The sequence below is a fragment of the Daphnia carinata genome, chromosome 6 (genome assembly GCF_022539665.2).
Source record: "Daphnia carinata strain CSIRO-1 chromosome 6, CSIRO_AGI_Dcar_HiC_V3, whole genome shotgun sequence".
Classification (NCBI taxonomy): domain Eukaryota; kingdom Metazoa; phylum Arthropoda; class Branchiopoda; order Diplostraca; family Daphniidae; genus Daphnia; species Daphnia carinata.
In genome coordinates, this window is record NC_081336.1 from 304919 (window position 1) to 332461 (window position 27543).

Below are 27543 nucleotides of genomic sequence, written 5' to 3' on the forward strand. Positions count from 1 at the left end.
AAACATTGAGATGCAGTTGATGAAAATGAGTCTTTTAAAAAACATCAGGGGCTAGAGAAAAAACATTAGGGCAATGGATTCGTGCTAATCGAATATAATCTTGCGTCGAATGCTTGTAGATCGGTTGAGTTTTACTTAATTTATTCCATATGTGGACTCCAATGACTCTCTCTGTCAGCCAGGTGAGACGAGTTCCACTTTCATTCGCCAACGGCTGAGCAAATAAAGTTTTCATTCGACCGTAGTGAACCGGATGAAACGATGTTGTCGGCAGAATGTTGAAACCGCGACACGTTACGTAATCCATCGATTCGATATCCGTAACGTTGCACCATTTTCGTAAAACGCGCGTTATCAAGGACGGTCCATTATGTCCCCAAATTTCGGGGCTATTTAAAAAAAAATGATTTTGCTGTTAAATCTAAAAAAGGTGAGCACAACAAATTCAAAAACACTTGCTTGAAATTAACAATGAAATCTTGAATGGCCATTTCGATGAACGGATGTTCCTTATCCGCATGGATGACGTCATTATTCAAACTAGTGGCATCTTGCACGGCGACGAAATTGCGATAGAACGTCACTGGCCGGACAGAGATGATGTCGAGATCGAAGTAATAGCCTCCGTACTTTTGCAGCGTTAGCAAACGGAGGCCATTGCTCAAGTTGTTGACGTGGAACGAGCCCTTCTTCCAATTCGTGCAGTGATACCAACGTTCCAGTGCTGTCCCAGCTAAATAAATGTCCACATTGACACTGGCCAGTTGAATGTTATTATATTTATCTTTTAATTGTTGTAAAACGACGACGCTCGTGTTGATTGGCACGTCCATAAAAAGAACGTTGACTGTCAAATTCGGATTGTGCAAGGCCAGCGATTCCACTGCGCAGGCCTGTCGAATAGTCAACAAACCACTGCCCGATGTCTCAATGAAAAAAGCATTTTGATTCTGATTAATAATTGATTCTGTTGGATGGCTGTAAAAAATCAAAGACTTTGGCTGTGGACAAGCCAACGTGCAATTGGTTTTCACGCAAACATCTGCTCCGGGAGGAAGACAGCAGGTCCGGCGATCTACTTGGACTGAATATCCCGTCTGTGAATGAAGGGAATCAATTCTTGTGCGAAATAACGAATAAAGTGTTAAATTCCATGAGAATTACGTTGACGTGTTGTGGAAAGCCCCACTGGATGAATAAGATGAAATAAATAGCACAGGTGATTAACAACGAGAATTTCATAATGGACCATCCAGCAGGAAGTTGGCGATTGAGGCATCCAAACCTCCTAATATTTAAATGACGTCCCGTATCGGTGAATAATAACTGATCTTCTATGCTATTGTCGGACGCCATCGTCGATACAACCTCACTGGATTTAATCCAACAACGGTTTGAAACTTATATTCTAACGTAAATGGATCTTTTTCTGTTCAGCTAGTCATAATCAGAATAAACTTTTTTTTCTAAGGTAAATAGACGTTGTGAGTACAAGGTCAATGTTTCGAATTGATGTTAAGTTTAGTACGAGTCCGCCAACATATTTCATTCGACAGAAAAAAATAATCAATCGAGTATTAACAATTGCCTCTCATCTTCATTTGATCTTATATTGTGCTCCCCTTATGCTATCGTGAAATCACGACACTATAATGTTAAATTTTGTACGCGTACGACAAATTACAATAAATCAGAACGAAATACAGAAAGCGGCTTATGTAAATATGAATTTATTTTTTCATTTTCAAAAAAGTCATCACAAAAGTTTAAAAACATACGAATGTTAGAAAAACGACAAACCCAAGGGAAATGGGTTTTCATATACAAATTAAATAAACATTTGAATATTTAAATACATTGACGATAGAAGGATGTATTTAAATTTTTCACTTTTTTGCCCCTTATCGTCCTTTTAGCCTTGCACATTTATGTTCGATATTCTCATGTTTTCTGTACGTCTCCCGCCCTTTCGCAATGGGAGAAAAAAGCTAACCATTCCTCCTTGTGTAGATCTTTCGAGAAGAAAAGAAACAAAAACAAGATGGTTGATATACACAGATAGGGGCAGGGAGAGCAAATGCTTTCTTTTCACACGAGATGCCCTAGCCTTGCAGTTTTTAGTTTGAAACAAACAACATCGCGTGACAGGTCATTGTCCTTGGAATTTATTTAAATTCGCTCCAAAGGCAGGGAAACAAAAACAAAAAATTGAAATCGTTGGCGCCATATGAATAATTTTCTAAAATTAATTCTGGCTTATCTTAAAATAAATCAATTCATCGTCAACTTAACTTTTTTCTTTTTTGTGCGTAACAATCATGATAGCTGTTTTATCTTTCAAATTGCAGAATGTGGCTATAATCAAATGACGTGACAAAAATAAAAAAAAGAAATAGATAAAGGGGAAGGGGATTAATGAGTCATACGTGAAGGCTGGGTTTTGTCAATTTCCTACCGAATTTAAACAGGTAGGCCCAGCCAGACATTTATGTTCGTCATTCTTTTTAACAAGTTCTCATTGTATATAAATAAAGTAAGAGAGATATAATACAAGAGAGTATAACTGCATAAGAGTAAATCACTGTGACAGTCGGCATATGGTGAAAATGCATGTACCGTTGGTTAACCATGTGCACAAACAACTGTGTAAAGTCATCTGTTTGCAGTTAACTTGGTAGGTAAATGTCTATGTTTAGTGCATGCAGTATTTTTCGTGCAAAGCAATAATTACGTATTAACGTGGGAGAACAAAAAAAAAAGCAACAGCTGATTTATACAAGTAAAACGGGTGGCTAGGTAGAGAGACAGGTGCAATAAATGTTTGTCTCAATCAGTGAATTTTTATGCACTTTGTTTTGATCAAGATTCTCTGTGTCTGTCAATCAACAGCAATTATGACCTTTTTCAGATGAGTTTTTGTCACGTAGTTCCATCGAGTTCAAATAATTCAAGACTATATTTATCCACAAATAAAATCTTCCCAACACCTGGCCATAAACAAGAAAAAACAGGTAAAAAAGCTCGTTAAAGACTCTTTCTTTCCTTTTTATGCTCAAAGACAGCAACGCAAAAACTGCTGCGGGCAATTTTACCCGAAAAATACCGCCCCTGTCGTTTGCATCGTTCCCCCACCCCAACGGTCGTGCAACATGAACGAACGAGAGTTTCAGTCTGTGGCCGACCGTCAAGTTACGATGAGACCTCCGATGATGGGATTCAGAAAGTCAGGGGAAACGATCCAATCTTCAGCGGTCGCGTTTTTCACGCGTTTACTTCGTCCGAGGACAATCGTTTCGTTATTCCTCGTCGTCTGCCTTGGCTATTTACTTGTAGTCAGCAGCAATCGTCACGTGATAGACAATAATCAATTAGGCCTGACGGAGAGCAACACATTCCAATCTGAAACTGAGGTTTTTGAAACAAACACATTTGATTTTCTTTTGTTTAATTTCATTTCATTTTGATAGGATGGTAATTCAGGATCAGAACCGAAGAGGATCTTGTACTGGACGGGCTATTACGATAGGCCGGACATGATTTTTGGCTTTGGCCAGCAACCGTTTATCAAGGCCGGTTGTAAGGTAACCAATTGCGTGGCCACAGCCGACCGCAATCTATTGGATCAGAGCGACGCCATCATTTTTCACGCCGGTCAGTTCAATTCGAGCGATTTGCCGAGCAAAAGACTTGGACATCAGCGATACATTTTCTATTTATTCGAAACGTTGCCGTCGGCTCGTGACAGCGCCATTTATTTTTCTAACGTTGTGGACAATTTCTTCAACTGGACTATGACACATAGACGAGACTCTGACATTTATTGCGCAGAACCTTACGGCAAAATTAGACGCAAAGCTTCGTCCCCCTGGATCGAACAATTACCACCCACTTTAGCACCTGGAGAACGGCCGATAGCGCCAGCCAAATTGATGGAAACAGTTCGAAATCATCCGCGATTAGCTAAGAAAGATAAACTATTAGCCTGGTTCTGTTCAAATCAGAGGACTCACGGTCGCAGGGAAGATTACATCCGACAGCTAGGCCAGTACATGCCCGTCGACATCTACGGCAACTGCGGGAATCTGACGTGTCTACCAAAGAACAGCGACAGGTGCAATAATTTATTAGACGAATACAAATTCTATCTGTCGGCAGAAAATTCGCTTTGCGCCGACTACGTCAGTGAGAAGTTCTACCGTGCTTTACAGACGGATATTATTCCGGTGGTTTACGGAGGGGCGGACTATGCAGCATACGCTCCGCCTCATTCCTACATCCATGTAGCCGATTTTGCATCGCCCAAGGAATTGGCAGAGTACTTGTTGTTGTTGGACAAGAACGAGGCTCTTTACTTGAAATATTTCGAATGGAAAAAGGACTATGACGTGCTGAGGGGTCCGCTCGATGGTTGGTGCGATTTGTGCGAGAAATTAAACAATCCGCAAGAGCCGATTAAAAGCTACGAGAGTATGGCCAAATGGTGGTACGATGATGTGCCTTGTTATCCGGGCGAAACGTTTATCCAAACAGTCCTCAATCATGATTCGTAGACTAGCGAATATCAGTATTTAATAATTTTGAATTTTCTTTTGATTATGAAGTTAATAAATACATAACCGTGTTTTATTGTGTACAGAAAATTATGTCTCCTTCTTCTGCCATGTCGTTTATGATGAATAATTAATACAGATCTTATGAAAATCATGGCTGATTGTACATTTAAAATTTTTTAATATAAATTTTTTATATAAATTATTCCCTATACAAAAGCAGTGGTTTCGGAAATTAGGACTCTGCGGGGGGTGTTTCAATGGCTCAGAAGTCTATAGCTGTGTTTTGTTTAAACAAATTTTTAAAAATGTATTTGCAATTGTTATTTAGAATCGTTCTCGCCCATCGAATACAACGCCATGGTTATCTACCATGAATATCTAATTCTAAGAACAAACTGAACACACTACCGCCCTGACTTTGAAAAAATGCCATGCGGTCGTGACTATCTCCAAGGATACATTTGCATAGCCACCATCTGCCGCATATTCGTTTAAAAAAAGAACATTCAAACGATCTGTACTGTACTAAAAGGGAAAGAAATGTAGCCTCCCTTTGAATGTCGGTGCATAAATGCAAGTTTCATGTTTTCTTTCGGTGCATCATCATACCAACATGCCCAAGGCTTGAACTAAACATTTGTACAAAATTCCCATAATTCATTAAATACAATTTATGTGCAGCCATAGCAGATTTATGAACTCTTGTTTTCGGTTAATGTGCCCATTCAATCGTCTATGATTTCAGCACAACTGGAACGCAATGAATTTCTTATGGAGCCTGCCACATGTTCCAAAATAAAATTCCTAAACAACGAAATGGAACTGAAAGACGTAAAAGGCAGTTGCCCAACTTTACCTGGTTTTATCTGATGAAATTCAAGAACAACGAACGACGTCTCCCTTAACCTTTCGTTCCTTTTTCCTCTTTCCATTTCGTTTTTCTCAGTACCGTCACCGAAGCCACGGGAGGTTATTACCTCCTGGCCAAAACGCAAATAACAAAGGCTCTCAAGGAATGGCTGATCAAAAAGAGAGAGATCTCCATACCGTGAAATATCACACGTGTCGCGTTCCAAGTTTCACGACCGAAAGGTAACTCTGCCCCAAGGGTTTCCATCGTGCAAACGAGGAGGAAGGGTCTTGTTTTTATTTAGTTTCTTTTTCTTTGAGCAAGAATACGCAGTGGCTATTCTCCAAGCAAAGTTTGTGCGGATCAGCAGAACTTTGTTCACATTCGAAAATGAAATTTCATCGGTTGAATCTCTTTAAAAGAATCATCGTAACAATTTTGGGAATCTTTTTCATCGTTGTCGTTGTGTTCCGTCGTCGTGGAACTCTTCCACCGTCACTGTCGTCCATCAACTTCAATTCGATTAGAGATGATCTTCCTGCTGAGGTAAGTGCAAAATTTTAATTGATTTAAATAGTAAGATAACTTTATAATAATTTTCACAATTCAGACGTCAGAAGAGGTTAACGTGAAACGTAAAATCGTTTTGTACTGGAACACGTTCTATAACCAAACAGACATGACATTCGGTTTTGGCCAACAACCGTTCATCGACGCTGGATGTCAAATAACTAATTGCATCGCAACCAACGATAGAAGTTTATTCAGTCAAAGCGACGGTGTCATCATTCACGCCGGTGATTACCAGGAACGCGATCTACCAACGCATCGTTTGCCTCATCAGAGATTTATTATGTTGCTGTTTGAAACTCTTCCCGGCGGACATCAACTGCCGTTCTTTTCGCGTCCACATTTCTACAATTGGACGATGACCCATCGAAGGGATTCAGACATTTACCTGAGCAAATCGTACGGTGCACTGAGACGACGTCGCAATGCCGAGACCATCAACCAACTGCCTCCCAAGTTGAAACCCGGCCAAACGTTGCCTAAACCGAGAGACTTATTCACACGAACATATCCGGAATTGGCAAACAGAACGAAATTGATTGCCTGGTTCAATTCGCATTGCCCGACGCACAGCCAACGTGAGGATTACGTCAAGAGATTAGCCGAGTTCATCCCGGTCGATATTTACGGCAAGTGTGGGACGTTGGAATGTTTGCCTTACAACGATCCTCGATGCGACACACGTATCCTCGTTAATTACAGGTTTTATTTAGCCGCAGAGAATTCCCTGTGTCCGGATTACGTCACTGAAAAGTTTTATCGTGCCTTGATGAACGACATCGTGCCCGTGGTGTTTGGCGGGGCCGATTACAGCCAGTACGCCCCGCCCAATTCTTACGTGAACATTGCCGATTTCCAATCACCGAAGGAGTTGGCTGAATATTTGATGTTGCTGGCCAAAAACGATGCTCTTTACAACAAGTATTTCGATTGGAAGAAAGATTACGAAGTGATACGAAAACCACTGAACGGTTGGTGCGACTTGTGCGAGAAATTGAACGATCCAACTGTCGAAAGCAAAAGTTATGAAAGTGTTGCCAAGTGGTGGTATGATGAAACTCCTTGTTTGGCAGGCTCATCTTACATCAAGTCAATGTTTCAAACTGTGAAATAAACAGATTATTGTACGTAAATGGACTCGTTTTCTTTGTACGTCATCACATTCAATGATATTCATCTTACCTGAAAGATACGAAGACACACAGCGTAGCTTTACTTTATGTCAAACTCAAATGTGAATGCACTTTGTGTGACGACCCTGACCTTTATCGCTTATCAGATTGTCTTCAGAAAGGCATAGAAGTTTATGGAACTCGTCAAACTGGTTTTCCAAGTTCAAGAGGCCTATGCCACTGACCTGGACTATAAAAAGGAATGCACTCGACTGAGTATAGGCTCACTCGAGAAAATGTTTTCTTGTTGGCTGTTGTTTTTCTCTTGTTTCGTGGCATTCGTGCCACTTGGTTGCCAAGGAAACCATCACGAAGGATCTGCAGTTGATTCGTCATCGTTCGATCACGACATTTATCCCCATCATTCCATTATTCACACTCTGTTGCACAGATTCCAAGGACATCAAACGGCAAACGATCTTCCTCAAAGTACAAACATTTGAACATTTTCCCATGCTCTAAAAATCTGTTTAAAACAAAATTTAGACGATTAATAATAATTTTATTCAGACTGGCCTGCTACACCGAGGAAGTTTACATTGCCCATCTACTACCCAGCACACCCAATAGGACCTGGTTACTTGTTTCATCTGAGTCACTGGCCAGCAACATTTGTGGTCCACAAAAATGATGATAATGAAGGCACTAAACGAAAAAATTTGGATACCGGATCAGTAAAAATGGACAAACAGGAAACCGCTGTCTATTACCCAGTTAATCATCCACCACACCATCATTATTTCCACCGGAAGAGCCTGCCAATCCCTCGCCTAATATTCAAGCCACTCAACTTAATTGTCTGGTAAAATGCGTTAACGTTCGTTTGTGCTATCTCCCTGTCTGCCCAGCATACGGTGGAATGGCTTTCAAGAAATGCATGTGAATGTGCAACGATACGTGCTACGTGATTTGCATAGAATAAACAGCGGTACCGAAATTTGTCTTTCTTAAACAAAACATAAAAATTTTACTGCAACAATAAGGCATGTCCATTGTTTTCGAACGTGCGTTCCTTTGTTCCAGCCAACTGGTGGTTACTCCGCCAGCTGTCTGTACGTCGATTCCTTTGAAGTAATAGCCTCCAACGTCCCATTTTAAAAAAAAAGCAGGGTTCGTTGTACGCATAAAGAAACGCCGAGTTAAAACATCTACAAGGTTAAATGCATGTGTATTTTTAGTTATATTCGCCTCTCAACATTTTTAACGCATCAAATTTTGCAAAAGCAGTTTCGACTAAACAAGACCCAACTCACATTTGAAAACAAATTGCATTTCGAAAATTACGCGTGACTCATGAGGAATGATGACCCTGGATAGCAAGGCAATTTTCTTACCCACCATTCGGCTACATCTTCGTACGTTTTCGTTTTCTTTTCCTGACTGGGCTCGTTGAGTTTAGCGCACAGATCGCACCATCCCTTTTTAGGCGATCGAACGACAGCGTAATGTTTTTTCCATTGGAAATATTCCATGTAGAGGTGATCGTTGTTGGCCAACAACGTCAGGTAGTCGGCCAAATGTTTTGGCGATTTGAAATTGGCAATGTTGATGAACGAATGTGGAGGAGCGTATTCCGTATAATCGGCACCGCCGTACACGATGGGCACGATATTATTGGTCAATGCCCGATAGAATTTCTCAGACACGTAGTCCGGACATAAAGAATTCTCAGCTGCTAAATAGAATTTGTAATTGTCGAGTAAACTCTCGCATCGGTGGCTGTTGCGTGGAAGACATTCCATCGTTCCGCATTTGCCGTAAATGTCCACTTGGATGTAACTGGACAATTCTTTGACGTAGTCCTCGCGTTGGCTGTGAGTCGGGCAATGCGAGGCGAACCAGGCCACCATCTTCGTCCTGTTGGCTAATTCCGGATAGTTTCGATTGAGGAGGATAGCTGGATCGGCCGGAAGAGTACCAGGTGATAATTCATCGGGCAGCTGAGTAGGAAGCGTCCAATATTTTGGAGCGATGGCCCCGTAAGGCTCTGCCACGTAGACGTCGGAATCCCGACGATGCGTCATTGTCCAGTTGAAATAGTGCGGCTTGTATTGGCTCGAGGGCAGACATTTGCCGACGCACGGAATGGATGTGTTCGGAATCGTTTCGTACAAGAAAAAAACGAAACGCTGTTGCGGTTGTCGATGGGCCGGAAGGTCTCGACTCGAAACTTGCAACGCGTGAAAGATAATGGCGTCGCTCTGATTGAGCAATGTGCGATCGTTGGTTGTTATGCAATTGCTCACTTTGCAACCGAATTTAACGAAAGGATCGCGACCAAATCCGAAGGTGAAATCTGATCGATTGTAATACAGCGTCCAGAATAAAATCGTTTTGGGGGGTGGCTCTGATTCCGGTTTGGAATTGACCATTTGCTCCTGACGGACATCTACCTGCTGCAAATGTTAGAACATCAAACTGGTTCACTGTGACAACGTTTTATTTAGATATTTACCTGCGAAATGTCGTTTGTTTCGATAATGTGATCACCATTATTTGACGAGGCATAGCCGATGGCTGTGACCAATAAATAGCACATGGCAAGACAGCCGATAAAATTGAAGATGGTCGAAAACCGGGTTGGTATTGAGCGCACAGCAACGGCCATGAAGATTTGCATTACCTTCCAAAACGAAGGTTTTGTTTTGCTTTTCGCCATTCCTGTTTTCGTCGAGTTGGTGCCGTTGCAAAGGACAAAACCATACTAAGGCACAGGTGTGATGTCTTTGGTCTCTCTTGCTGACTTTAGCCAGGTATCGTCAAGGAAATGCCCTGGAGCTATTACTCGTTACAATGCACGCCCAGTTTTTACTCTTTCTTCTTTGGGCCACAAATAAAAAGGAATCACATGAGGCGTATTGACTCGTTTTTTTAAACTGCTCATTACGATTCGACAATCAAATTCCGTTGTCATTGAAAAACTAGTGAATGTTTGAAATACTTTATGAACTTTTCTCTCCTACCTGTAATGGGCTATGAATGTTATCCAACTTCTTTATTGGACTACACTTTTGACAAAAGAACAAAGAAACCGGTTAACTTTACAAAAGAAACAAAAAAAAACAAAAAACAGGATGCTTCTAAAGCAAATGAGCAACGAAAGTGAATGAAGTTAAATGGAAATAACAGTTGTTTTCGAACCTCTATGGGGATATTTTTTCAGTAAGGCTGGAACAGGAAATCCGATTCAGCCACAGAAACTGGAGGTACGTCATTCGTAGATTCTTCTGGTTCTTTGTAATTTTCAGCGGATGTCATTGGAATTGACGAAAGAGAGTCCACGTAGACTGACCTGGCAGCCAAGCTTTTGACTATGCATGTCAAACGGTTCAAATCACTTTCAGTGGCTTGCCGGATCTTAAGGCAATGAAACATTTCACTGTCCGGAATGTACCGACCGACAATCCTGTGATACGTGATGAATGTAATTCCTTCGTTTTGTTACGATAATAGCAGTGCATAATTTACCTGACGCACGTCCCAACAGAGAATTTTGCCTGGCGATGAACGGATGAATACACGACACACTCGATCAGCTCTTTCATCGATGAGCCAGTATTCCACTGCTTCATGTTGCGGACGACAAATTGATCTTCAATTTTTTGTTTTTTGTCTATCACGTTCTGCCTTCCGTCAATTGTTCCTAGTAAGCAAAGTTATTTTTAAAAAGCTGAATTTCTAGTTCGTGTCGAAGATGTAAGAGGTCAGTACCAACAGTCTCGTATATTGGCGGGAATTTGTGCCGAGCCGAACGCCACTTAAACAGTTGTGGGATAGTTCCAACCAACGCACGATCGCGTTCAACTTTACCCACATGCAAATACAGCTCTTTCTTAGTAATGATGCTCTGTTGTGTCGGCTGTGTCTTGTTGTCGTTCTGCTTCAGCTGATTTGGTTTCGTTTGAGCTTTTTGTTGGGTTTCCATTCGTGATCCCATGCAAGTTTTTTGCTTCTTTGTTGAGTTTTGCACGGGCTGATCTGCACGACGATGAACTGGCTTCGGTGGGGGTAACATGGCCATTGGCTGATTCTGCTTACGAGGGACTTTAGCGTTTTGTGAACGATTTTGAGTTTGTTGACGGTAGCCACCTGATGTCGAGCCAAAGGTATTGGAGTTGTCTAAATTTTAAGTTTGTTCCTCAGTTAGGCGTTAATTCTGAATCAAAATTAGACGCTTAATTACATTTGTTATGAGCTGTAACTTTCGGTTGACGGATAAATGGTGGTGCAATGGCTCCAGTCCTTTGTAAAAATCTTGCAGAATGATCAATCTGGTTGGACAAGGGTTGGTGGCTGGACTCGGAATGCACTTGTGGACGACTGGCCCTTTCCTCGAGATACTGACTATATTGTTTAAACAAAGTGATCTAGTTTGCAAAACATCTAGTGATTTGATCATGAGTTGTTGCATACAAATAATCTGACTGCGACCATTGAGAGTTTTGCAATTGTGCTGAATCCTGTATCTCCATGTAGTTAACTAACTGAGTACCATATGGTTGCTGATAATCCTCCTGTGAAAGGTGCTGATGGACATTCTGATATACAGGGGCCCTGTTTTTGCATCATTCAAAACCATATACTTTCAAGCAAGGTTCACTGTTATAGATTCATGCACAGTATAATGTACCGATAATTGACACCAGCAGCAGAGTACTGTTGGACGTATCCATAGCCCGTTTGATTGTTGAAATTATTCGGAAAGTAATTCAGGTTGGCAACGGGTCGCATTAGCCATGGCTGGGAATTTACCAATCGTGGCGTTCCCATTCGTAGATTAAAGTTATCTAAAGATACAGGAGAATTGCAATATAATACTTATTTGACGATCGTGTCGATTTTCTTTGCAAAATACTTACTCTGCATTACTTAATTATTTTAGTGTATTTTTAAAAACCAAACAACAAGCCCGCCAAACTACTACACGTTTGACAAGCAGACGGCAATTCGATCGATCTCGTAATCCTATTCTTCACGTGTTACCTATCTATATTCTATATAAAAAAAAAAAAGAGAGAAATTATGGGCAAAGAAAAAAGAGTGTTTTGATATAAAAGAATATTTAAGATTAGATGGGTAAAAGTAATGGCGTGGATCGGAAAAAAAATTAAAATAATATAACAGTAAAGATTTGAACCCATGAAAACAGCATAGCAGCCGTAAACTATACCACAGCGCCATCTATCACTATCATACTATTTACGTAAGGTATCTATTGAACGTATAACATAGAAAGCAAAATTTGGTTGGGATGTGCGGTCCTGGCACAGTGGTTATCACCCACGCTTTGTATTCTGTCGGTCCCGGGTTCAAATCCCGCCAACTCCAATTTCCAAGCCCTCCCTTCCCTCCACGCTCCGCCCACCCACCCACTCATCACAACGGATTGGCAAGATTCTTCATCTCATCGGACGCAAAATTCTTCGGACATCATCTACACCAAATGACAAATAAAAACGCCTTCAAGAAAGAAGAAAGAAAAAAGAAGAGCCTACAATAAAGGTGGCTAAATGGCACCACAATAGAAAAACACACACACATACACTTACACGTTTACAGACGTTTCATCGATCTGTAGTAGGTTCACTACATGTTGAAGATCGACCCACAAACTGAAGGTAGAGAAGAAGTAATCGTAGCTTGTAAGTTGTTCGTAAGCCCATGGCCACTAGGTTCATGGATGCTGGCAGCTAATCATCTAGCTATGTTACCCTCTTCGATACCCGTATGTTTTTATTTTCAGAGTAGAACAGCCATCGTTGTATTGGCAGTTTTCTTTTTCATAAAATATTTACAACAACAAAACAGGCATCTAGTATCCAGCATAAAAATACGGCACTTTATACTGCTCATAAGCAGAAGTTTCTTTGTGAGAGGGATCCAGTTCAAGCCCCACATAGTCAATCTCCAACCTGAATGGGCCGTTGTTCTTATCGCAAGCAGTAATTCCAAAACTTGTGATTCTATTTAGCGGCACGGGTTCCTGTACGTCTTGAATGCGCCCTTTACTAGTCATATAGAATTTCGAGAAGGGTATCTGTCCATTCAACAAGAAAGAATAAGTCAGAAACCATTTTATTAGTGAAATATATTTTGATTACTTTAGAGATTTGCCAATGAGGACCACCTCGTGTATAGAGGGCAAAATGGAACTGATCGTTCCAATTAACATCAAAATAGCCGGCGGTTCCTAGGGTTATCATGTAACTTCTTCCATCACCCCTCACTCTCATAACAAGGTGTGTATAGCCACTCCAATCATGGAAAGAATCCCGTTTGAATGATTTTTGAGGTCGGATGGATTTCAAATTGCAATAGCCAGCTTTTTTAACTTTTCCATCTCTGACTAGTTGTGTTGAAAGATTACCAGAAAAGAGTCCTTTACCTGTCGGACTTACACATAAGGTAGATGTACTGTACCCTTCATTATGATCACTGTCAGATGTTACAACCCAGTTTTCAAAATCTGTACTTTCATTGAAACACCACTGTACATCAACTTCCCCTAAAAATCATCAAGTTTGATTTACAAACACTTGAAAGAAAATCGATCAATAGGATAGATTACCAGGAAGAGGCATTCCCATGATGGGATCAAAGGTATATCCTTCTTTGACTTCTTCCGTCCAATTTTTTATCTCTTGTTTCAATTCTTTTAAACCATCACGTATCGCCTGTCGTGCAGAAACTTTCTTTCTGTTTTTGTCTTCGTATCCGCTTTTCCTAATTTCATGAAATGATGAGGACGGTACAACTGCAGGAAAATTTTTCCTGTTTTTCGGACAGCAAATGTGATAATATGAATGAAAATAAAATTTACTTCTTTTTTACCCTCGACTCCATATCGAAGGTGCAAATACTTTGCTCGACAAAAACCTGTACATTTTTCATCGAACTTCTGAAGATTTTTCGGCTGAAATATGTAAACAACTGTAAGTCTGTAGCTGAACGAAACCCACAGTTGTCAAATATTTAAAGATTGAATCGTAAGTTAAACTTAAATAACTTAAGTTATAGATATTGTAGTGATGGGCATCACTCAGCACGAGAAAAGCTTAAAATTTGAATACATATTTTTAAAGCTGGTATTATTTACTGGTGAAAAACAATACGAGGTACCAAATTTTAGGTAAGCGGGTTTTCTAAATGGGAAATGTAAATTTTCAGAGATTCCAAATGCGGATTATTGCTTCATAATGACAAGAAATTCTAGCCGTATACTCGTTCTTCATTTCAGAAAAAAAATTTCATAATTCATTATTAATTTATAAAATGTTCTTGCTGTTCTTTAAGCGACAACGGTGCATCACAAAACTGTCGGTTGCCATGGGTGATCTTGAACAGCACACCGTGCTTGTAAAAAAAAAAAATCCACAATTTAGTTTTATTGAAAATCACTGACGGTCTCAGGCTAGATATCTTGTAGGCTTCCTGGAGCGAACGTGCAGAAAATAGCAAGACAAGAGATATACGTTTGTTTAATGAACAAGACAATTTGAGGGAGATTAAAATTACGAGTATGGAAATGAGCAATCGTTTAGTAGGACGGTCTCAGAGAATTTACTTACAGACACCGGAAAATGGCACACTTCTTTTGGGACTACAGGTACCAACCTGAGCATACGTTTTTGAAACTCTGTAGATTTTAATTCTTCAGTATAGTAAACAAATTGATAACTGTGCTGTGGATTTCTTAATTTTTGTAGGACTTGACTGATAACAACAACCATCCAGATGTGTGCATTGTACAGGGCCATGAGGTTTATATTTTGGCTGATGGAGATGGCCTTACTTCTAGCTGTGATGAAAGAAATAATGTGTGCACCCCAGTTAATCAACTTGAGGTTCGAGTCATTGAAGGTGGTAGTGACAACAAGAGTTCTGCACAGGATGAAGAATTGACCTCCCTGTCTTGGCTTCAGAACACCAACCTCCTTCAGAGTCTGTTATTTTTAAAAAATACTGTGTTTTGAATTCCTGGGATCTAGATATCTAATAATGTCTAGGCATCAACTTAAAAGCTGCAGCTGAGCAGAAGAAAATTATTATGGAAAAAAAGCCTGTTGCCAAATCGATTGAACAAGCCCCTCCAACAGAAAGTGATGAGACAGAAAGCAGTTGGGATGGTAGTAATCTCAGCTATCCGGATGCGACACCACCTCAACCGTCACCGACCCAAATATCGCTTCATTCGAATAACGGCGACGAATCGTCAAGCAAACCGCCTCATTCGTTCTCCACATTGATATTTTTGGCCATCGAATCATCACCTTCTAAAGCTCTACCTGTTCGGGATATCTATTCGTGGATAACTCAGCACTTTCCCTATTACCGGAATGCTCCTGTCGGATGGAAAAATTCTGTACGACACAACCTGTCGCTCAACAAATGTTTCTACAAAGTCGAATGTGGTTTGGTAAGTTGTCTAAAGTTAATTGTCTCTGTTTGCCACTCACGCAATTTGTTTCGATAATTTTAGCAGAACCTAAGCAAAGGATCCTTTTGGATGGTGGATCCCCAGCATCGCCCCCAACTGATCCAGTCCCTTTGCAAAGTCTCGTACATTAAAGCAGACCTGATTCAAGACTTGATGAAGGAAACTGCTTCACCTGTAAGTTTGGTAGCTACCTTACCAACCAAAACAAAAGATCTTCCAGTGCCGCAGGAGGGCACTGTTAAACAAACGTACAAAACAATTTCCCCGCCTTCGTCTTCCTCTATTCGTTCAAACGCTAACCTACCCGATCCCAAACTCTTCCCGTTCCTGAGTCGAAGACTAGCGTTTAACACAGTTGAAGATCCTGACGTGGAAGTGAGCGCTGCCAAAGCCATGCTCACATTGGGACAAAGTCATGTGATGAATAACAACCACAACGAATTGGACTGTGGAGGTAACAATTCCTGTGCAATTCTTGTGTGGTCTGGCTCATAATTTTAACCTCTTATTTATTTGTAAAGTGACAAATGAATCATCGAGTTGTCAATCGTCCCCTTCGGATGACCACACGTACAGTTTTAGCCCTCGGCCATTGGTCAAACCGTTACCCCGGAAACTCCATAGTATCGTAGGACCGTTGAAACGGGAACGAGCGATGGAACAGAAGCTGGCCGAACACGTTCCAGATATGGTGCGTGAACTTGAAATCAGCAGTAGTGATCCTATATCATACGATAGTAGTCAAAGTCCCAGGCCCGTCAAGCTGAAAAAAACATCAGCAACAAACAAATCAAATGTACATGGCCGCGTTCGCGCCAGAGGCCGGGGTAAAAGCCGAGGCAGGGGCCGCGCTAAATGTAGATAATCATTACGTATGTATTGACCGCACGTTAATCACTATTTGGCACTCAGCAATATCTACTCCCTAGCCTAGATAAAATAGTAAATGACAAAAGGAAAAACTTTTCGGGAATTAGTTTCTTTTTCATGTTGTTTGATTTGAATCAACCGGACGCGCCCAATGCAGAAGTTCTGCCGTCATGTAATTAAAATAAGATGTCTTAACGTCCTTATGCATATAAGTGCAGAGAGAACTTTTACGTCATGTTTGTCTGTTTTGAATGTTTTCTCTTTTGGGCTTATAGTTGGTTTGCGACTAGTCTTCCTTGTTATTAATTGATGAAAATGTTCTTTATATATATGAATATACGATAGAGACATTTTGGCCAATGAAGGTTTCATTTGTACAGGAATAAAATATATTATCTGTCGGTTGTTTTTTTTTTTTTTTCTTTTTGTGTAGAGTCTGTGTGTACACTAGCGCCGTGGCCATATGCCGAAAAATGTAACTTCGTATTCATTAGCTGGGGGGCCAGCCATGTTGAACCTTGTATAAATGTTGTTTTCGAGTGGAATTATTTTCCACGTGGGTTTCATTTGTTAAGTCAGTTATTTGGACTGCTACGTTGCAGCGGAAATTCTTAGTTCCTAAATAATGTTATCACCACCCTTTAGCTGTAAAGGTAAAGCAATATAAACATCTCCAATGCCACATTGAAACAATAATTCTGTATGTTTTGTTCTGAAGGAACTCTGGAAGAAATCTATGATATTAATAGAATAATTTTATGGATTAAAGAGCTGGATATTAAAAAAATCGCTTTACAATTCCCTGATGAACTGCTAAACGATGCTCCCGATGTCGCACTTAAAATAGAATTGGCTTCCAAGATTGAAGTTCATATTCTAGGTGATACTACATATGGAAGGTAATACTATTCATTGTTTTTTTTACGGTTTCCACATCAATCTTGTTACTCTGAAATTATAGTTGTTGTGCTGATGTCCATGCTGCTACATATATTGGTGCAGAGGTAACTGAGGCTTTACAATGGTTGCCAACCTGCCCTTGAAAAAAAAAAAGAAACTAATTGTATTTGTCTTCAACAACATTAGGCTTTGGTACATTTCGGCTCAGCATGTTTGGCTCGGCATGAAACATTTCCTGTGCTTTATATTTTTGAAAGAATCAATGTCGAAGCAAAACCATTTTTAGATGAGTTGACTACAACTCTTTCAGAACATGATCATTTTATAATAGCTTCTGATCTGAGATATTGTCATTCTGCAGGTATGCTTTTCTCGTTTTATTTTTTGGAAAACTTATTTTATCATAAACATGTATTAATTCATTTTTAGAAAGAATAGTGGTTGAACTGCTGACACTAAAAAAAACTGTGTTGTATCTTGAACCCAACCTGTTTTCATTGCATCCATCGCCAGATCATTTAACAGTGTCCGGACGCACATGTCAAAAACCGTTGCCACACGACACTCCACTTGAAAATTTCATCGTGGTATACATTGGTGAAGAGGGATTAACATTAACTAATCTAATGTTCACTCTTAACCAATGTACTTTCTACACCTATAACCCAAATAGTTGCTCTTTGAAAAAAGAATGTCTTAATGTCAATCAGCAACTGCGGAGACGCTACTTCTTAACAGAGAAAGCTAAGGATGCCCAATTAGTTGGTATCCTTGTGGCTACGTTGGGTGTGGCTGATCATCTGAAAATAATTGAACACATAAAATCCCTCGCCAAAAGCGCAGGCAAAAGGTAAACTACTAAATTAGAAGTCGAAAGCAATATCTTCCAGCGAGTATAGCAGTCTATTCTTTATCGCCTGCACAGGTGTTATACGTTTGTTGTGGGAAAGCTGAATCCAAATAAGCTAGCCAATTTTCCGGAAATCGATGTCTTTGTAGTAGTTGCTTGTCCGGAGAATTCCCTGCTAAATAACGAAGAATTCTATCGACCAGTCATTACACCGTATGAATTTGAGGTATAGATAATTCTCTAATATTTTAAAATAATTATTTTTCAATTGCGAACCTGTGACCGTTTTAGATTGCCGTGAACAGTTCGCGCACTTGGACGGGCGATTACGTAACAGATTTTAGACAAATTCTGCCAGGTACAACTGGGAAAAACTGCTTTGCATGCGTTGCGACGCTTTATTTATGATTCCATTTATATATATATATGATAAAGATGCGGCTGGGTACGTCCCGCTTACAGCTTTAAGCCAAGAACAAGAGGCAGATGTTTCCCTTGTTTCTGGACAAATGCGGCACGTAGCGTTGGAAGGCCTTGATGACGATTCCAGTGCAAGCTGTGATCAGATTTCACATAGGAATCCGAATCTAAGCGTACTTCCTGTGGGTAGTGACTTCCTTAAGCAACGCGGTTGGAGTGGGCTTGAACCTCACGTTGGCGAAACCCCTGTCAGGATTGCACATTCAGGAAGAAGAGGATTGGCAGCTGGTTACAGTGGTGAAGGCGAAACCGAATCAAGAGAAGAAAATGTGTTTGAAAAACTCGGTGAACCATAATTCAAATCCTCAGGTAACATGTGAGGATTGTACAAATTTGCCTACTTGGATGTTTCAAATTTGGCATATATTCTTCTTGCTAAAATGCAGCCATGGGAATTGTAGGGAATTATCATGCCATTCCGTGTCGTCATAATAGAGTAATGAAGACAACTGAATTTATATCGGTTGAGACACTATGGTAGAAACATCTCCCATAAAGTGTTTTGGCATCGATCAGAGGCAACTTTTCTATTCCTATCTTCTAGAGAAATTTCCAGGAACAAGTTCGCGCAAGATAGCGTAGCTTGCATTATGTCACGAAGAAGCCTGCCAAGCTCATTGTCTGGAAATTCCATCGAAATTCCATCCTTTCTCCAGTTATTCCTCTAAAAGTGGAAAAGGCCCTTTACTCTAGAAGGATAACTAATTTGTCAATTGCTGGAACGAAACCCCACCACTTCTACTGCATGGTTTGGCAAAATAACATATGTGTTCGTTAGATGGCAGCAAACTATTTAGCAGACTACATTTTCTATTTCCACAACAAACAAGCCAAACCCTTCTCATTCTGCTTTTGGCTTAAAAATCGCTTTTTGTTGCCTATCATGTGTGAAAAATGCCTGAAAGAGGAATATCCCAACAGGGTATTAATTCATACTTAACTTTAAATCTTTAATAATATAACTGAAAGTGGCACCATAATTTACAGGATAGAATGTGTTTGGATTCAGGAGCTTACATGGCAAATCTGAAAGCTTGCTGTCTATGCCAGTCAGTTCAAGTTAAAGTGCTGAACAAGATTGTGACAGAAGATAGTGGAATCGAAGTAATTGTGTTTGAACGTAAGTTAGTTGGTAGAAGTTCCCGTTGACTGACAGATATCCAATTTCAGATAATTGTTTCAATTTAGATGTTTGTGGTACCTGCCAACATGTCATATCCATTCACAACTACAAGTTCTGGATTGAGGGTGACTACCAAGAGTATGAAATGGACTGTGCATTATGTGGCGTCGCTGAAGATTCCATAAGTATCCTTCCTGATGATCCTCGTAAAGCATCTTTTGACTTTTTCTAAATTATCAGTATTTGAATGTCACATGTTAAAAAAATTGATTTTGGTCCCATTTATTTAAGAAAGCAGGATGATCATTTTATTGACTGCAAATAACAATGATTATCACATCACTTGAAGTAGGCAATTGGGAGATTATTAAATATTTTCAAGATTGTTACTATTTCTTCACTCTTATTTTCACATTTTACCTTAAGTGTGTTACTGTGTTAAACTTCTGTGTCTCTTAATTCACTATGTCCATTGCTTTTAAATAGCTGTTGATACTCGAGAAAAGCAATTGTACAAAGTTGAGATGACCTTTAACAAGCAATCAAATTGGATTTCTTGCCTTAATTCAGGTGAAACTAGTTACAAACCATCTCTTCCCTGAACCATTAAATTATTTTTGACGATATTTAAAACAAGTTGTTTTAGATTTTTCGTTAAATAGCCCATCGAAATCTCCAACGTGTTTTGAAAACAACCATCACGAGAAAATTGAATTGCTTTAAAATACTGTGTACTGCACATTAGATTAAAATAATACTGCATTTAATTTTTTTTTACATACGTAGACATAAAGTAGAACACTTTGGCTCCCATCAGATCTCCGTCGACCGATCAGTTGTCTTCCTGAGAGCAAGATGTATCGCTACAACCGCGGCTAATAAAACAGGAAACGGTTGTGCAAGGCTTCTTGGTTGATCCTTTTCCATCGTCTTCATCATCATCTCCACTGTCACTGGAGTCGTTCAGTAGGTGATCAGCTTTCTCGGTGCCATTGCTGGAATTCTCGTCATCGAGCAAACCCTCTTCAGCACCAGAGTCAATGGACTGTTTAGGAGATCCAACCTCACGAGTAGACTGAGACGAATTGGATGCATCGGAAGAATTGCGGAGGGAAGAGTTATGCAAAGACGAGTTTAAGTTGCGGAACAACGGTAGTGCGGACCAAGGATTGACTGTTCCATTGTTGGTAGAGTTAGAGTTGCTGTGTGTTTCATCAACTGCAACGGCCCGGGTGGTAAGATTATCCGCCTCCGCAGTATTGGCAGTCGTGGAGTTGAGCTCAAGGAACAACGGCGACTCAGATGAATTACTAGGATCAGAAGAATTGCCTGAACCAAGAACTATCCCATCGTCGCCAGATTCACGTGTGTCCATCAACGATGATGAATTCAAATGCGTCGTATTTACAGTCGAATTCAGAGAAGCATCGGAGACATTCAACTGCTACATCGCAAACAATTTTCATCAATTGAAGACATCAATGAGAAAAACTAAACAATATTTACCAACAAGTCGACCTGACGGGCCTTAAGATTGTTTTCACTTGCATTTACTGCCATAGTTGAATTGAGGAGAGTTGTGGTTTTATCAGACATCTCAGCATCGGTAACGTTGACAGCAACGCTGGCGCCCATAGCACCGTAAGCGATACTCAACAGCAACACGACGATGGACAGTCTACATTGGAAGAGTACACTTAGTTAATAACGAAGCAAAAAAGGAGTCAACACCTAATACTTACTTCAGAAACATTTTGAATACACAACGAAAGCTAGGTTGGTGCAGTGTAAGTGCAAAGCAACAAATCTTAATAGACTTATACTTTGCTGGAATCTCTAAGGCAACTGACGATCACATTGGATTTCTTGAGGTGCTTTATACTAGCCATTATCCCCTTTGGCTAACGCTAGGCGCATTGTTAAAATTTGGCGGGCGCCATTAATGGGTACAATTCGCGGGCATATTTAGTTAACCTTTTGTCACCCTTCCTTAAAGCACATGTCTTTCATCATAAATTAAATGATTAGTGTTATTTGTTATTTTTTTATTAAATTTTTTCTTTTCTGTTATGTGTTTGTTAACCGAAAATATCTTATATTTATGTGTATTTTAATAACAATTAACATAATATTTAAGAAACTTAACAAAGTATGGCAACGTCATGGTGTTCTGAAGGATGGTGAATTCTCTCATTTTTTTCAGATAAAAGATTTTTGTGAGTTCAGAACGTTGTTGTTTAAAAGAAACATGCTGTTTATTTTTGTTCTCAAAGTTTAATGTATCCTGTATATCATAGTTTTCATAACTGCAATCTGATTTATCAAATTACTCTTGCTTTTGATTAATAATGTGCCAAACGATTAAATTCCTCCACTATTTGCAACTCAATTTCTTGGAATTCCGACCGTGCAGCCTGTACCGCCTCTGCATCGCCACGCACTTCAGCCTCGGTGATTTGGACTTGCAAATCACGTAAACGGTCCGTTCGCATCTTTTGCAACACAATTGTACTGCTAACTATGTTGAAGGATTCCTAATAATTCAGCAAATCATAATGGTAATGGAACGTCTCTATTTGAATTCAAGAATTCCTAAGCTGATTACCTTTTTTCTCTTTTGATGGTCTAATAAAATGAGAAGAGCCGACATTTCAAGGGGTTCGCTGAAAGCATTCTTTAACGGAACACTCCGAAATCCTCGACGAATGCAGGGAAGCTATGTAAGTATAAACAAGGCTTAGAACAAATCAAAATCATTAGTTGTTTGTATTTCCTTACGGGATATGTGGCTTGCGCAATAAGACAGGATTCTCCAAACATATCTGCCGAAAAATAGAAATAGTTTAGCGTTTGGTTTTCTTTGAGATAGAATCGAAAATTAACCCGAATCATAGACGGCGAATCGTAAAAGAGCTAAAGACGGGCGTAAAACATGGAGCTGGAAAGACTCGTCCCAAAATGGGTTGAACCCATTGTCGGCTAATTGAAATAGCGCAATAATAGGAATTAAGGATGCTTTTGATATTAGAGAATAACTAATAATTACGTATAGTTTTCGTGGTGTATTTGTTGCTGATCATATCTTGCTGCGAGCCAATAATCTCAATCTCCACAAAAGGGCTAATAACACCTCGCCGGGATTTCAGGTGGCGTGTTGTTAAGTGACGGGCAGCGATGATCTTTGAAAATATTATATTGTGTTTTATTGTGGGGCCAAAATCTGTGTAATAGATTAACATTTTACCTTAATCACAAGCGAAACTGGAGTCTCGTCAGGCACAGAGCAATAATCGGGATTGTAGTCGGATGTTTTGCGCATGTAACTCGGCTTCAAAACATAGCCACATTTTCCATTTTGCAAAAATTTGGCTTCATGGATCTGCATGTTTTTGTCTAGGGTTCAGCAAACAAGACGCAATTTAAAACTTTGGTTTCCTATTTGTTTCTCGTAATTAATGTTGACATACCAGGTGTTTGGTAGTTTAATGCCACAATTTGGGAGCCAACATTCCAAAATGGCATTGGATTGTAATTGCTTGAATCGATTCTTTGGCCTTTGGGATACACGCGGCTTAGCATGATCTAATAGACATTAGCCATTAAATTTCTTATAACTTGTATCTAGGACTGAATTTACCTGATGATACCAAAGAAAGAATTTCGATTCTAGCATCATAAGCTTTTCAGCTTTCAACTCGGCAAAGGATGACATTTGGCAGGGATTGCGACCTTCTTGCAGAATTCGCTCTTGGTTGAAATGCTTTGCTTGGCAGTAAACGACCAAGTCTGACAGTGCTTTCGCGATCCCATATTTGCGTTCAGTTTCACTGTGCATCGTTTGATTGTTGTCCTGGTTATCCAGTGATTCACCGCTGACGCTCCTTTTAATATTAAAATTGTTATTATTATTTTGAATTGCAGGAAAGTTACCACCGACGATTATGACTTACGAGATAGCCTTCACCCAGGCAAGGGCTTCATCTCTGGATTCAACACCCAACTCCAGGACCTCCGTTTTCGATGTTAGTTTCACACGAAGCAGCCACTCGGGTGCGTAAGCTTTACTAACGACGTGTTCGCCTTCGCTGTTACCAATGGAAACGGATGATGGTTCCTTTACCAATGACGCTTGCAATTTCAAGAACTCCACCTCAGCACCGGCCACGTCGAAACTCTCTTTACTCTGCAAGCCCTGTGCTATTCCATCTGCAGACTGGGTTATCAGAGACAGGTAACAACTATTTAGAGAAATTTCTATATTAGCAACATTTTTCTTTTGTCTTACACTTTCTTCTTCGTATCGTTTAGCTTCTTCATAATCGATTTCTTGCGTCAGGTTAGCAATAAAGAGGTATTGCATGCGTCCTCCATAGTCGCCCCGCCACCAAACCGAGTCGACTTTCTTTACATTTTTGATGATGGCATTTTTCGGAAAACTTAGCTCGTCGTCCTCGTGGCTTTGATAACTCTTCAGAGCTCTCACCGATATCTTGTGTCCAAAACAAAGAAATTAGTAGTTGAGTCCGCGAACGTGTGATAGAAAAATAATTACGCCCATGGGTCCCATCAACGCGTCCGTTACGATGTAACTAGGCTGGTCCGATGCAATAGATTCATCTATCACGTTAGGATTCTGTTTAAAGCCATTCAGTAAAACCTGCGGTTATCATCTCTTCGCCAATAGAATTCGATGCAAGTTACCTCTTCTTCTTGATAAACCATATTATCCGTCACCGGCATGCGTAGGCGAACTTCGCCATAAAAGGGACTGGTTTCGTAGTACTTGACCAAATCTTCGAGATTCTCAAATTGGGCCGTTCCAATGATAAACAACCGACCTTCTTGTTTGATACGACAGTGTTTAATCTCCCCTTCCGCCCTGTTAGAAATTTCGATTTAAGATAAATCCTCGTGGCTGTTTTGTGTGCACGCAAACCTGAACGAGATGGAATAGGTGCCCGAATCTTTATCGCTTGGTCTCACTAGAAATGCGCCGTCTTTTGGTATAGTGCGGAGTAATTCCACGGCCTCCGCCTGTGTTTTGGTGGGGTGGTACCAGATCTTGCCCTCGTGGGTACTTGGTTGTGGTATAGGCTGGTCGAAAACAATGCTGAAACTCTACGATTTTCAATTCAAAGGTTAATGATGTCCTTTAATCGCAACACTGGGATGTGTAGTTGTACCGGACTTTTGAGTGGGTTCGTTTTGTAGTGGATGACTAAACTGTACAAGCTGTCGAAATAGACATCGCTTTCAAGTTGATACATTTTCATAGGCTTCCCATCGTTGCCACTGCGTGTCGGTCGGCGAATTCGAAGATGATACACTTTTCCTTGACGCCTTTCAAAAATGTAAGTAGAATCAAACATTTCCATATAGAATTGAGAAAAATTAAATAACAATTTTTGTTACCAGAATGACAAGGAAAAATCACCAACGAAATTGTCACTATTTCGCACTAGAAATGCTCCGTCACCAAGGGAGGGTCCGTACTGTTTCAAAAGTTCTTCGGAACGAATTCGACCACCTTCCAATCGACCATGGAACCAGACCTCCCCGAAATGCAGCTCGTATTCTGGGACACCTTCCGGTATTGGCTGGTAAGTTGTGGGAATGGTGTCGTCTTCGTCAAACTCTTCTTCTTCTTCTGCTTCGCTCTCTTTGGCACTGAATTTCGTGTAGTACATTCTAGCGTCACTGAGCACGAAAAAATGAGATACCCATTCGCGTTTGGCCTTGTCTTCCAAGTACAAAATTCCATTTTTCTCCGAACTCAAAATATCGGAATCGCTAACTGCATCGACAAATGATGGCATTAAATAGCACTAATAAAATCAATTTCTTAATTAGGATTTTACTGTCTTCAGGACGGTCGATCGCCTGCGAGTTGGCATCATTGGATTTTTCAGGTAATTTCTTGTGTTTAATTAAAATTTTCCTCTGCAAATCGTGTGGTGAAGGCAGCATGCTAAAATCGGTTTGTTGTTCGACCAATGGCGTCTTTAGCAACATCGTGCCAAAGACTTCTTCGAAAATGGCGGCCATTTTGTTTTGTTGAGCGAGACAGCAGTGATCCTCGATGGACAAAATGACGGGATAAGGCGATGTCGCGAAGGCGTGCTCTTTGATCGTTTTGACAACGTCAAGGAAACTGATTCTCGTCGTAATTGTCAGTCCGTGGTAGATGATGGGTATCCCGTCTGGGCCGTCCCAACAGTCCAGCTCAACACAACGACAGCCTTGCAAGAGACAACGAGCGTAAGCCTCCACACTTGAAAGGCTTTTCAGCTGATCGCCCGTCAAATACCTTCATTGTTTTTGTAGATCTTTTAACATCATTACAGAAACAACATGAAAGTGAGATGACCTACGTATTGTGGGAAGATGCGATCCAGTAATGAGACAGAGGCTGGGTCATGTCCTGGTTGACCGTTTTATGAGCAGGATCGAATAGTTCGTTGTGATGAGAAAACATGTAACTCATAAATTCTTTTGCCGTGAAGAATCCTTCATCGTAGTCTTGATCAGCCACGTTACAACGACGAGGATCTCGCACGAAATTCCTCATAAAAGTCGCTGTCACCATGTCGCTGTCGTGGTAAGCACCGCTGTCGCCTTGCTTTGCCAGGAATGACTGAAAATCTTCCAGCGAGATAATCATCCCATCAGAAGAAAATATTTGGAAGAAAGTATGATATATCTATTAAAAAGAAATAGTAAGATTGTTAGGAATGAATCAAATGTTGTGATGGACGTCTGCGTACTGTTCCGTCGTAGGTAAGAAAATTGCAGAGAGTTGCGAACTCATCAAAGGATAATTCACCCACGCATCTGTTGTTTGATTCATTGAACACTTCTTTCAATCGAGATTTCGTTATTTGGCAGTTGACTTGGGGTAGAAAGGCTTTGACGTCCTTCAAGGTGATGGTCGGCTTTTCGGGAGTCATTTTGTAAAACTCTTTCCATATCCATCGTTCCAGTTGAAGTGGGTATGACGAACTGATGGTGTCTCTGATCAGGTACCGTAGTCCATCCACCCAACGGTCGCAATCCTGCTTGGAAATGGCTAGTTCAGGAAGCATTATAAAAAAATTTGATTAACACTTGTTTTTGTTTTTTACAGTTGTCAAAACGTGATATACCGCAAACGGAGAGGCTCTTCAAGCGAAATTCTTGGCCATAGAGAACGACAAAGCATCGATTATCTTCAAATTTGGCATATTCTGGTAAGCTCGCCCACCGTTCAAAATCTCTCGAATTTTTTCCAGTTCTAATTTCTTTAATTTCTCTCAAATCCACTGAATATTTTGAATATCAAAAATCAAATAGAAATTTATACTTCTGGTTTCAACAGCTGCAAAGTCAAATGCGACGTAAGTATAATAATTTTACCAATTCCTTCGTAGGCATTCCTCTTGCTCATTTCTTTGTACCAAACAACTTGGCGTGATTCTCTCTTGATAGACAGGTTCCTTTTGTCAGGTTGTTTGTTTTTGAAGAATTTGGTGACAACTGTGCCGATTTCTAGTTGACAAATGAAATTCTCCAACTCTTCAAACGTCAATTCTGGCTCCCCATCGAGCCCGCTGCTGCAGAAGTTCGACATTATGGCGCTTTACTGGCCACGTTAGTTGAAGTACAAAACGTAATGGGTTTGGTAGAAAAGTGTCAGTTTGTCATGTGGGGAACTCCCGCCAGGTAATAGTGACTGCTCATTATCAATCACAACAGGTAAATA

The 27543-nt window shown here is 40.3% G+C and overlaps 11 protein-coding genes across 12 annotated transcripts; 6 read left to right on the plus strand and 5 right to left on the minus strand.

Annotated features, from left to right (window-relative positions):
- Nucleotides 1-4: 4 nt before the first annotated feature.
- On the minus strand, nt 5-1374 carry LOC130689539 (lactosylceramide 4-alpha-galactosyltransferase-like). The gene is made up of 3 exons (XM_057512475.2): nt 1165-1374; nt 460-1097; nt 5-389 (listed from the first exon to the last, which is right to left on the minus strand). The coding sequence occupies exons 1-3, from the start codon at nt 1354-1356 to the stop codon at nt 35-37; spliced, it is 1185 nt and encodes a 394-aa protein (XP_057368458.1). The 5' UTR covers nt 1357-1374; the 3' UTR covers nt 5-34.
- Nucleotides 1375-3184: 1810 nt separating this feature from the next.
- Nucleotides 3185-4580, plus strand: LOC130690405 (alpha-(1,3)-fucosyltransferase C-like). Its single transcript, XM_057513420.2, has 2 exons — nt 3185-3410; nt 3468-4580. The coding sequence occupies exons 1-2, from the start codon at nt 3195-3197 to the stop codon at nt 4548-4550; spliced, it is 1299 nt and encodes a 432-aa protein (XP_057369403.1). The 5' UTR covers nt 3185-3194; the 3' UTR covers nt 4551-4580.
- A 1198-nt stretch (nt 4581-5778) lies between these two features.
- LOC130689537 (alpha-(1,3)-fucosyltransferase C-like) lies at nt 5779-7087 on the plus strand. The gene is made up of 2 exons (XM_057512474.1): nt 5779-5949; nt 6014-7087. Exons 1-2 carry the CDS (start codon nt 5794-5796, stop codon nt 7085-7087), a joined length of 1230 nt encoding a protein of 409 aa, XP_057368457.1. The 5' UTR covers nt 5779-5793.
- Nucleotides 7088-7256: 169 nt separating this feature from the next.
- LOC130690440 (uncharacterized) lies at nt 7257-8082 on the plus strand. The gene is made up of 2 exons (XM_059495855.1): nt 7257-7574; nt 7656-8082. Exons 1-2 carry the CDS (start codon nt 7280-7282, stop codon nt 7949-7951), a joined length of 591 nt encoding a protein of 196 aa, XP_059351838.1. The 5' UTR covers nt 7257-7279; the 3' UTR covers nt 7952-8082.
- A 214-nt stretch (nt 8083-8296) lies between these two features.
- On the minus strand, nt 8297-9855 carry LOC130690403 (alpha-(1,3)-fucosyltransferase C-like). The gene is made up of 2 exons (XM_057513419.2): nt 9601-9855; nt 8297-9538 (listed from the first exon to the last, which is right to left on the minus strand). Exons 1-2 carry the CDS (start codon nt 9802-9804, stop codon nt 8426-8428), a joined length of 1317 nt encoding a protein of 438 aa, XP_057369402.1. The 5' UTR covers nt 9805-9855; the 3' UTR covers nt 8297-8425.
- Nucleotides 9856-10278: 423 nt separating this feature from the next.
- On the minus strand, nt 10279-14105 carry LOC130690437 (uncharacterized). The gene is made up of 10 exons (XM_057513455.2): nt 13977-14105; nt 13714-13916; nt 13247-13650; nt 12968-13182; nt 11776-11934; nt 11559-11699; nt 11329-11489; nt 10857-11264; nt 10614-10788; nt 10279-10551 (listed from the first exon to the last, which is right to left on the minus strand). Exons 1-10 carry the CDS (start codon nt 14027-14029, stop codon nt 10305-10307), a joined length of 2166 nt encoding a protein of 721 aa, XP_057369438.1. The 5' UTR covers nt 14030-14105; the 3' UTR covers nt 10279-10304.
- A 412-nt stretch (nt 14106-14517) lies between these two features.
- LOC130690399 (forkhead box protein N3-like) lies at nt 14518-16812 on the plus strand. Of its 2 annotated transcripts, none has more exons than XM_057513412.2 (5): nt 14518-14751; nt 14852-15086; nt 15152-15561; nt 15625-16036; nt 16104-16812. In XM_057513412.2, the coding sequence occupies exons 1-5, from the start codon at nt 14665-14667 to the stop codon at nt 16445-16447; spliced, it is 1488 nt and encodes a 495-aa protein (XP_057369395.1). In that variant the 5' UTR covers nt 14518-14664; the 3' UTR covers nt 16448-16812. The 2 variants fall into 2 exon arrangements, with proteins under 2 accessions (XP_057369395.1, XP_057369396.1); XM_057513413.2 differs by having other exon boundaries at nt 14519-14751; nt 15628-16036.
- Nucleotides 16813-16940: 128 nt separating this feature from the next.
- On the plus strand, nt 16941-19136 carry LOC130690400 (2-(3-amino-3-carboxypropyl)histidine synthase subunit 2-like). Its single transcript, XM_057513414.2, has 8 exons — nt 16941-17105; nt 17171-17351; nt 17414-17456; nt 17539-17713; nt 17782-18202; nt 18278-18428; nt 18494-18560; nt 18638-19136. Exons 1-8 carry the CDS (start codon nt 17078-17080, stop codon nt 18976-18978), a joined length of 1407 nt encoding a protein of 468 aa, XP_057369397.1. The 5' UTR covers nt 16941-17077; the 3' UTR covers nt 18979-19136.
- A 309-nt stretch (nt 19137-19445) lies between these two features.
- On the plus strand, nt 19446-20484 carry LOC130690430 (protein Churchill-like). The gene is made up of 3 exons (XM_057513448.2): nt 19446-19604; nt 19670-19802; nt 19871-20484. Exons 1-3 carry the CDS (start codon nt 19461-19463, stop codon nt 20035-20037), a joined length of 444 nt encoding a protein of 147 aa, XP_057369431.1. The 5' UTR covers nt 19446-19460; the 3' UTR covers nt 20038-20484.
- A 35-nt stretch (nt 20485-20519) lies between these two features.
- On the minus strand, nt 20520-21645 carry LOC130690418 (dentin sialophosphoprotein-like). The gene is made up of 3 exons (XM_057513433.2): nt 21548-21645; nt 21312-21483; nt 20520-21249 (listed from the first exon to the last, which is right to left on the minus strand). The coding sequence occupies exons 1-3, from the start codon at nt 21556-21558 to the stop codon at nt 20638-20640; spliced, it is 795 nt and encodes a 264-aa protein (XP_057369416.1). The 5' UTR covers nt 21559-21645; the 3' UTR covers nt 20520-20637.
- A 414-nt stretch (nt 21646-22059) lies between these two features.
- LOC130690378 (1-phosphatidylinositol 4,5-bisphosphate phosphodiesterase gamma-1-like) lies at nt 22060-27490 on the minus strand. Its single transcript, XM_057513386.2, has 20 exons — nt 27198-27490; nt 26948-27103; nt 26570-26871; nt 26177-26505; nt 25664-26112; nt 25218-25599; nt 24989-25145; nt 24742-24923; nt 24507-24684; nt 24358-24438; nt 24091-24294; nt 23756-24018; nt 23443-23686; nt 23273-23387; nt 23050-23198; nt 22852-22984; nt 22689-22784; nt 22584-22627; nt 22411-22521; nt 22060-22339 (listed from the first exon to the last, which is right to left on the minus strand). Exons 1-20 carry the CDS (start codon nt 27409-27411, stop codon nt 22148-22150), a joined length of 3981 nt encoding a protein of 1326 aa, XP_057369369.1. The 5' UTR covers nt 27412-27490; the 3' UTR covers nt 22060-22147.
- Between the last annotated feature and the right edge of the window lie 53 nt (nt 27491-27543).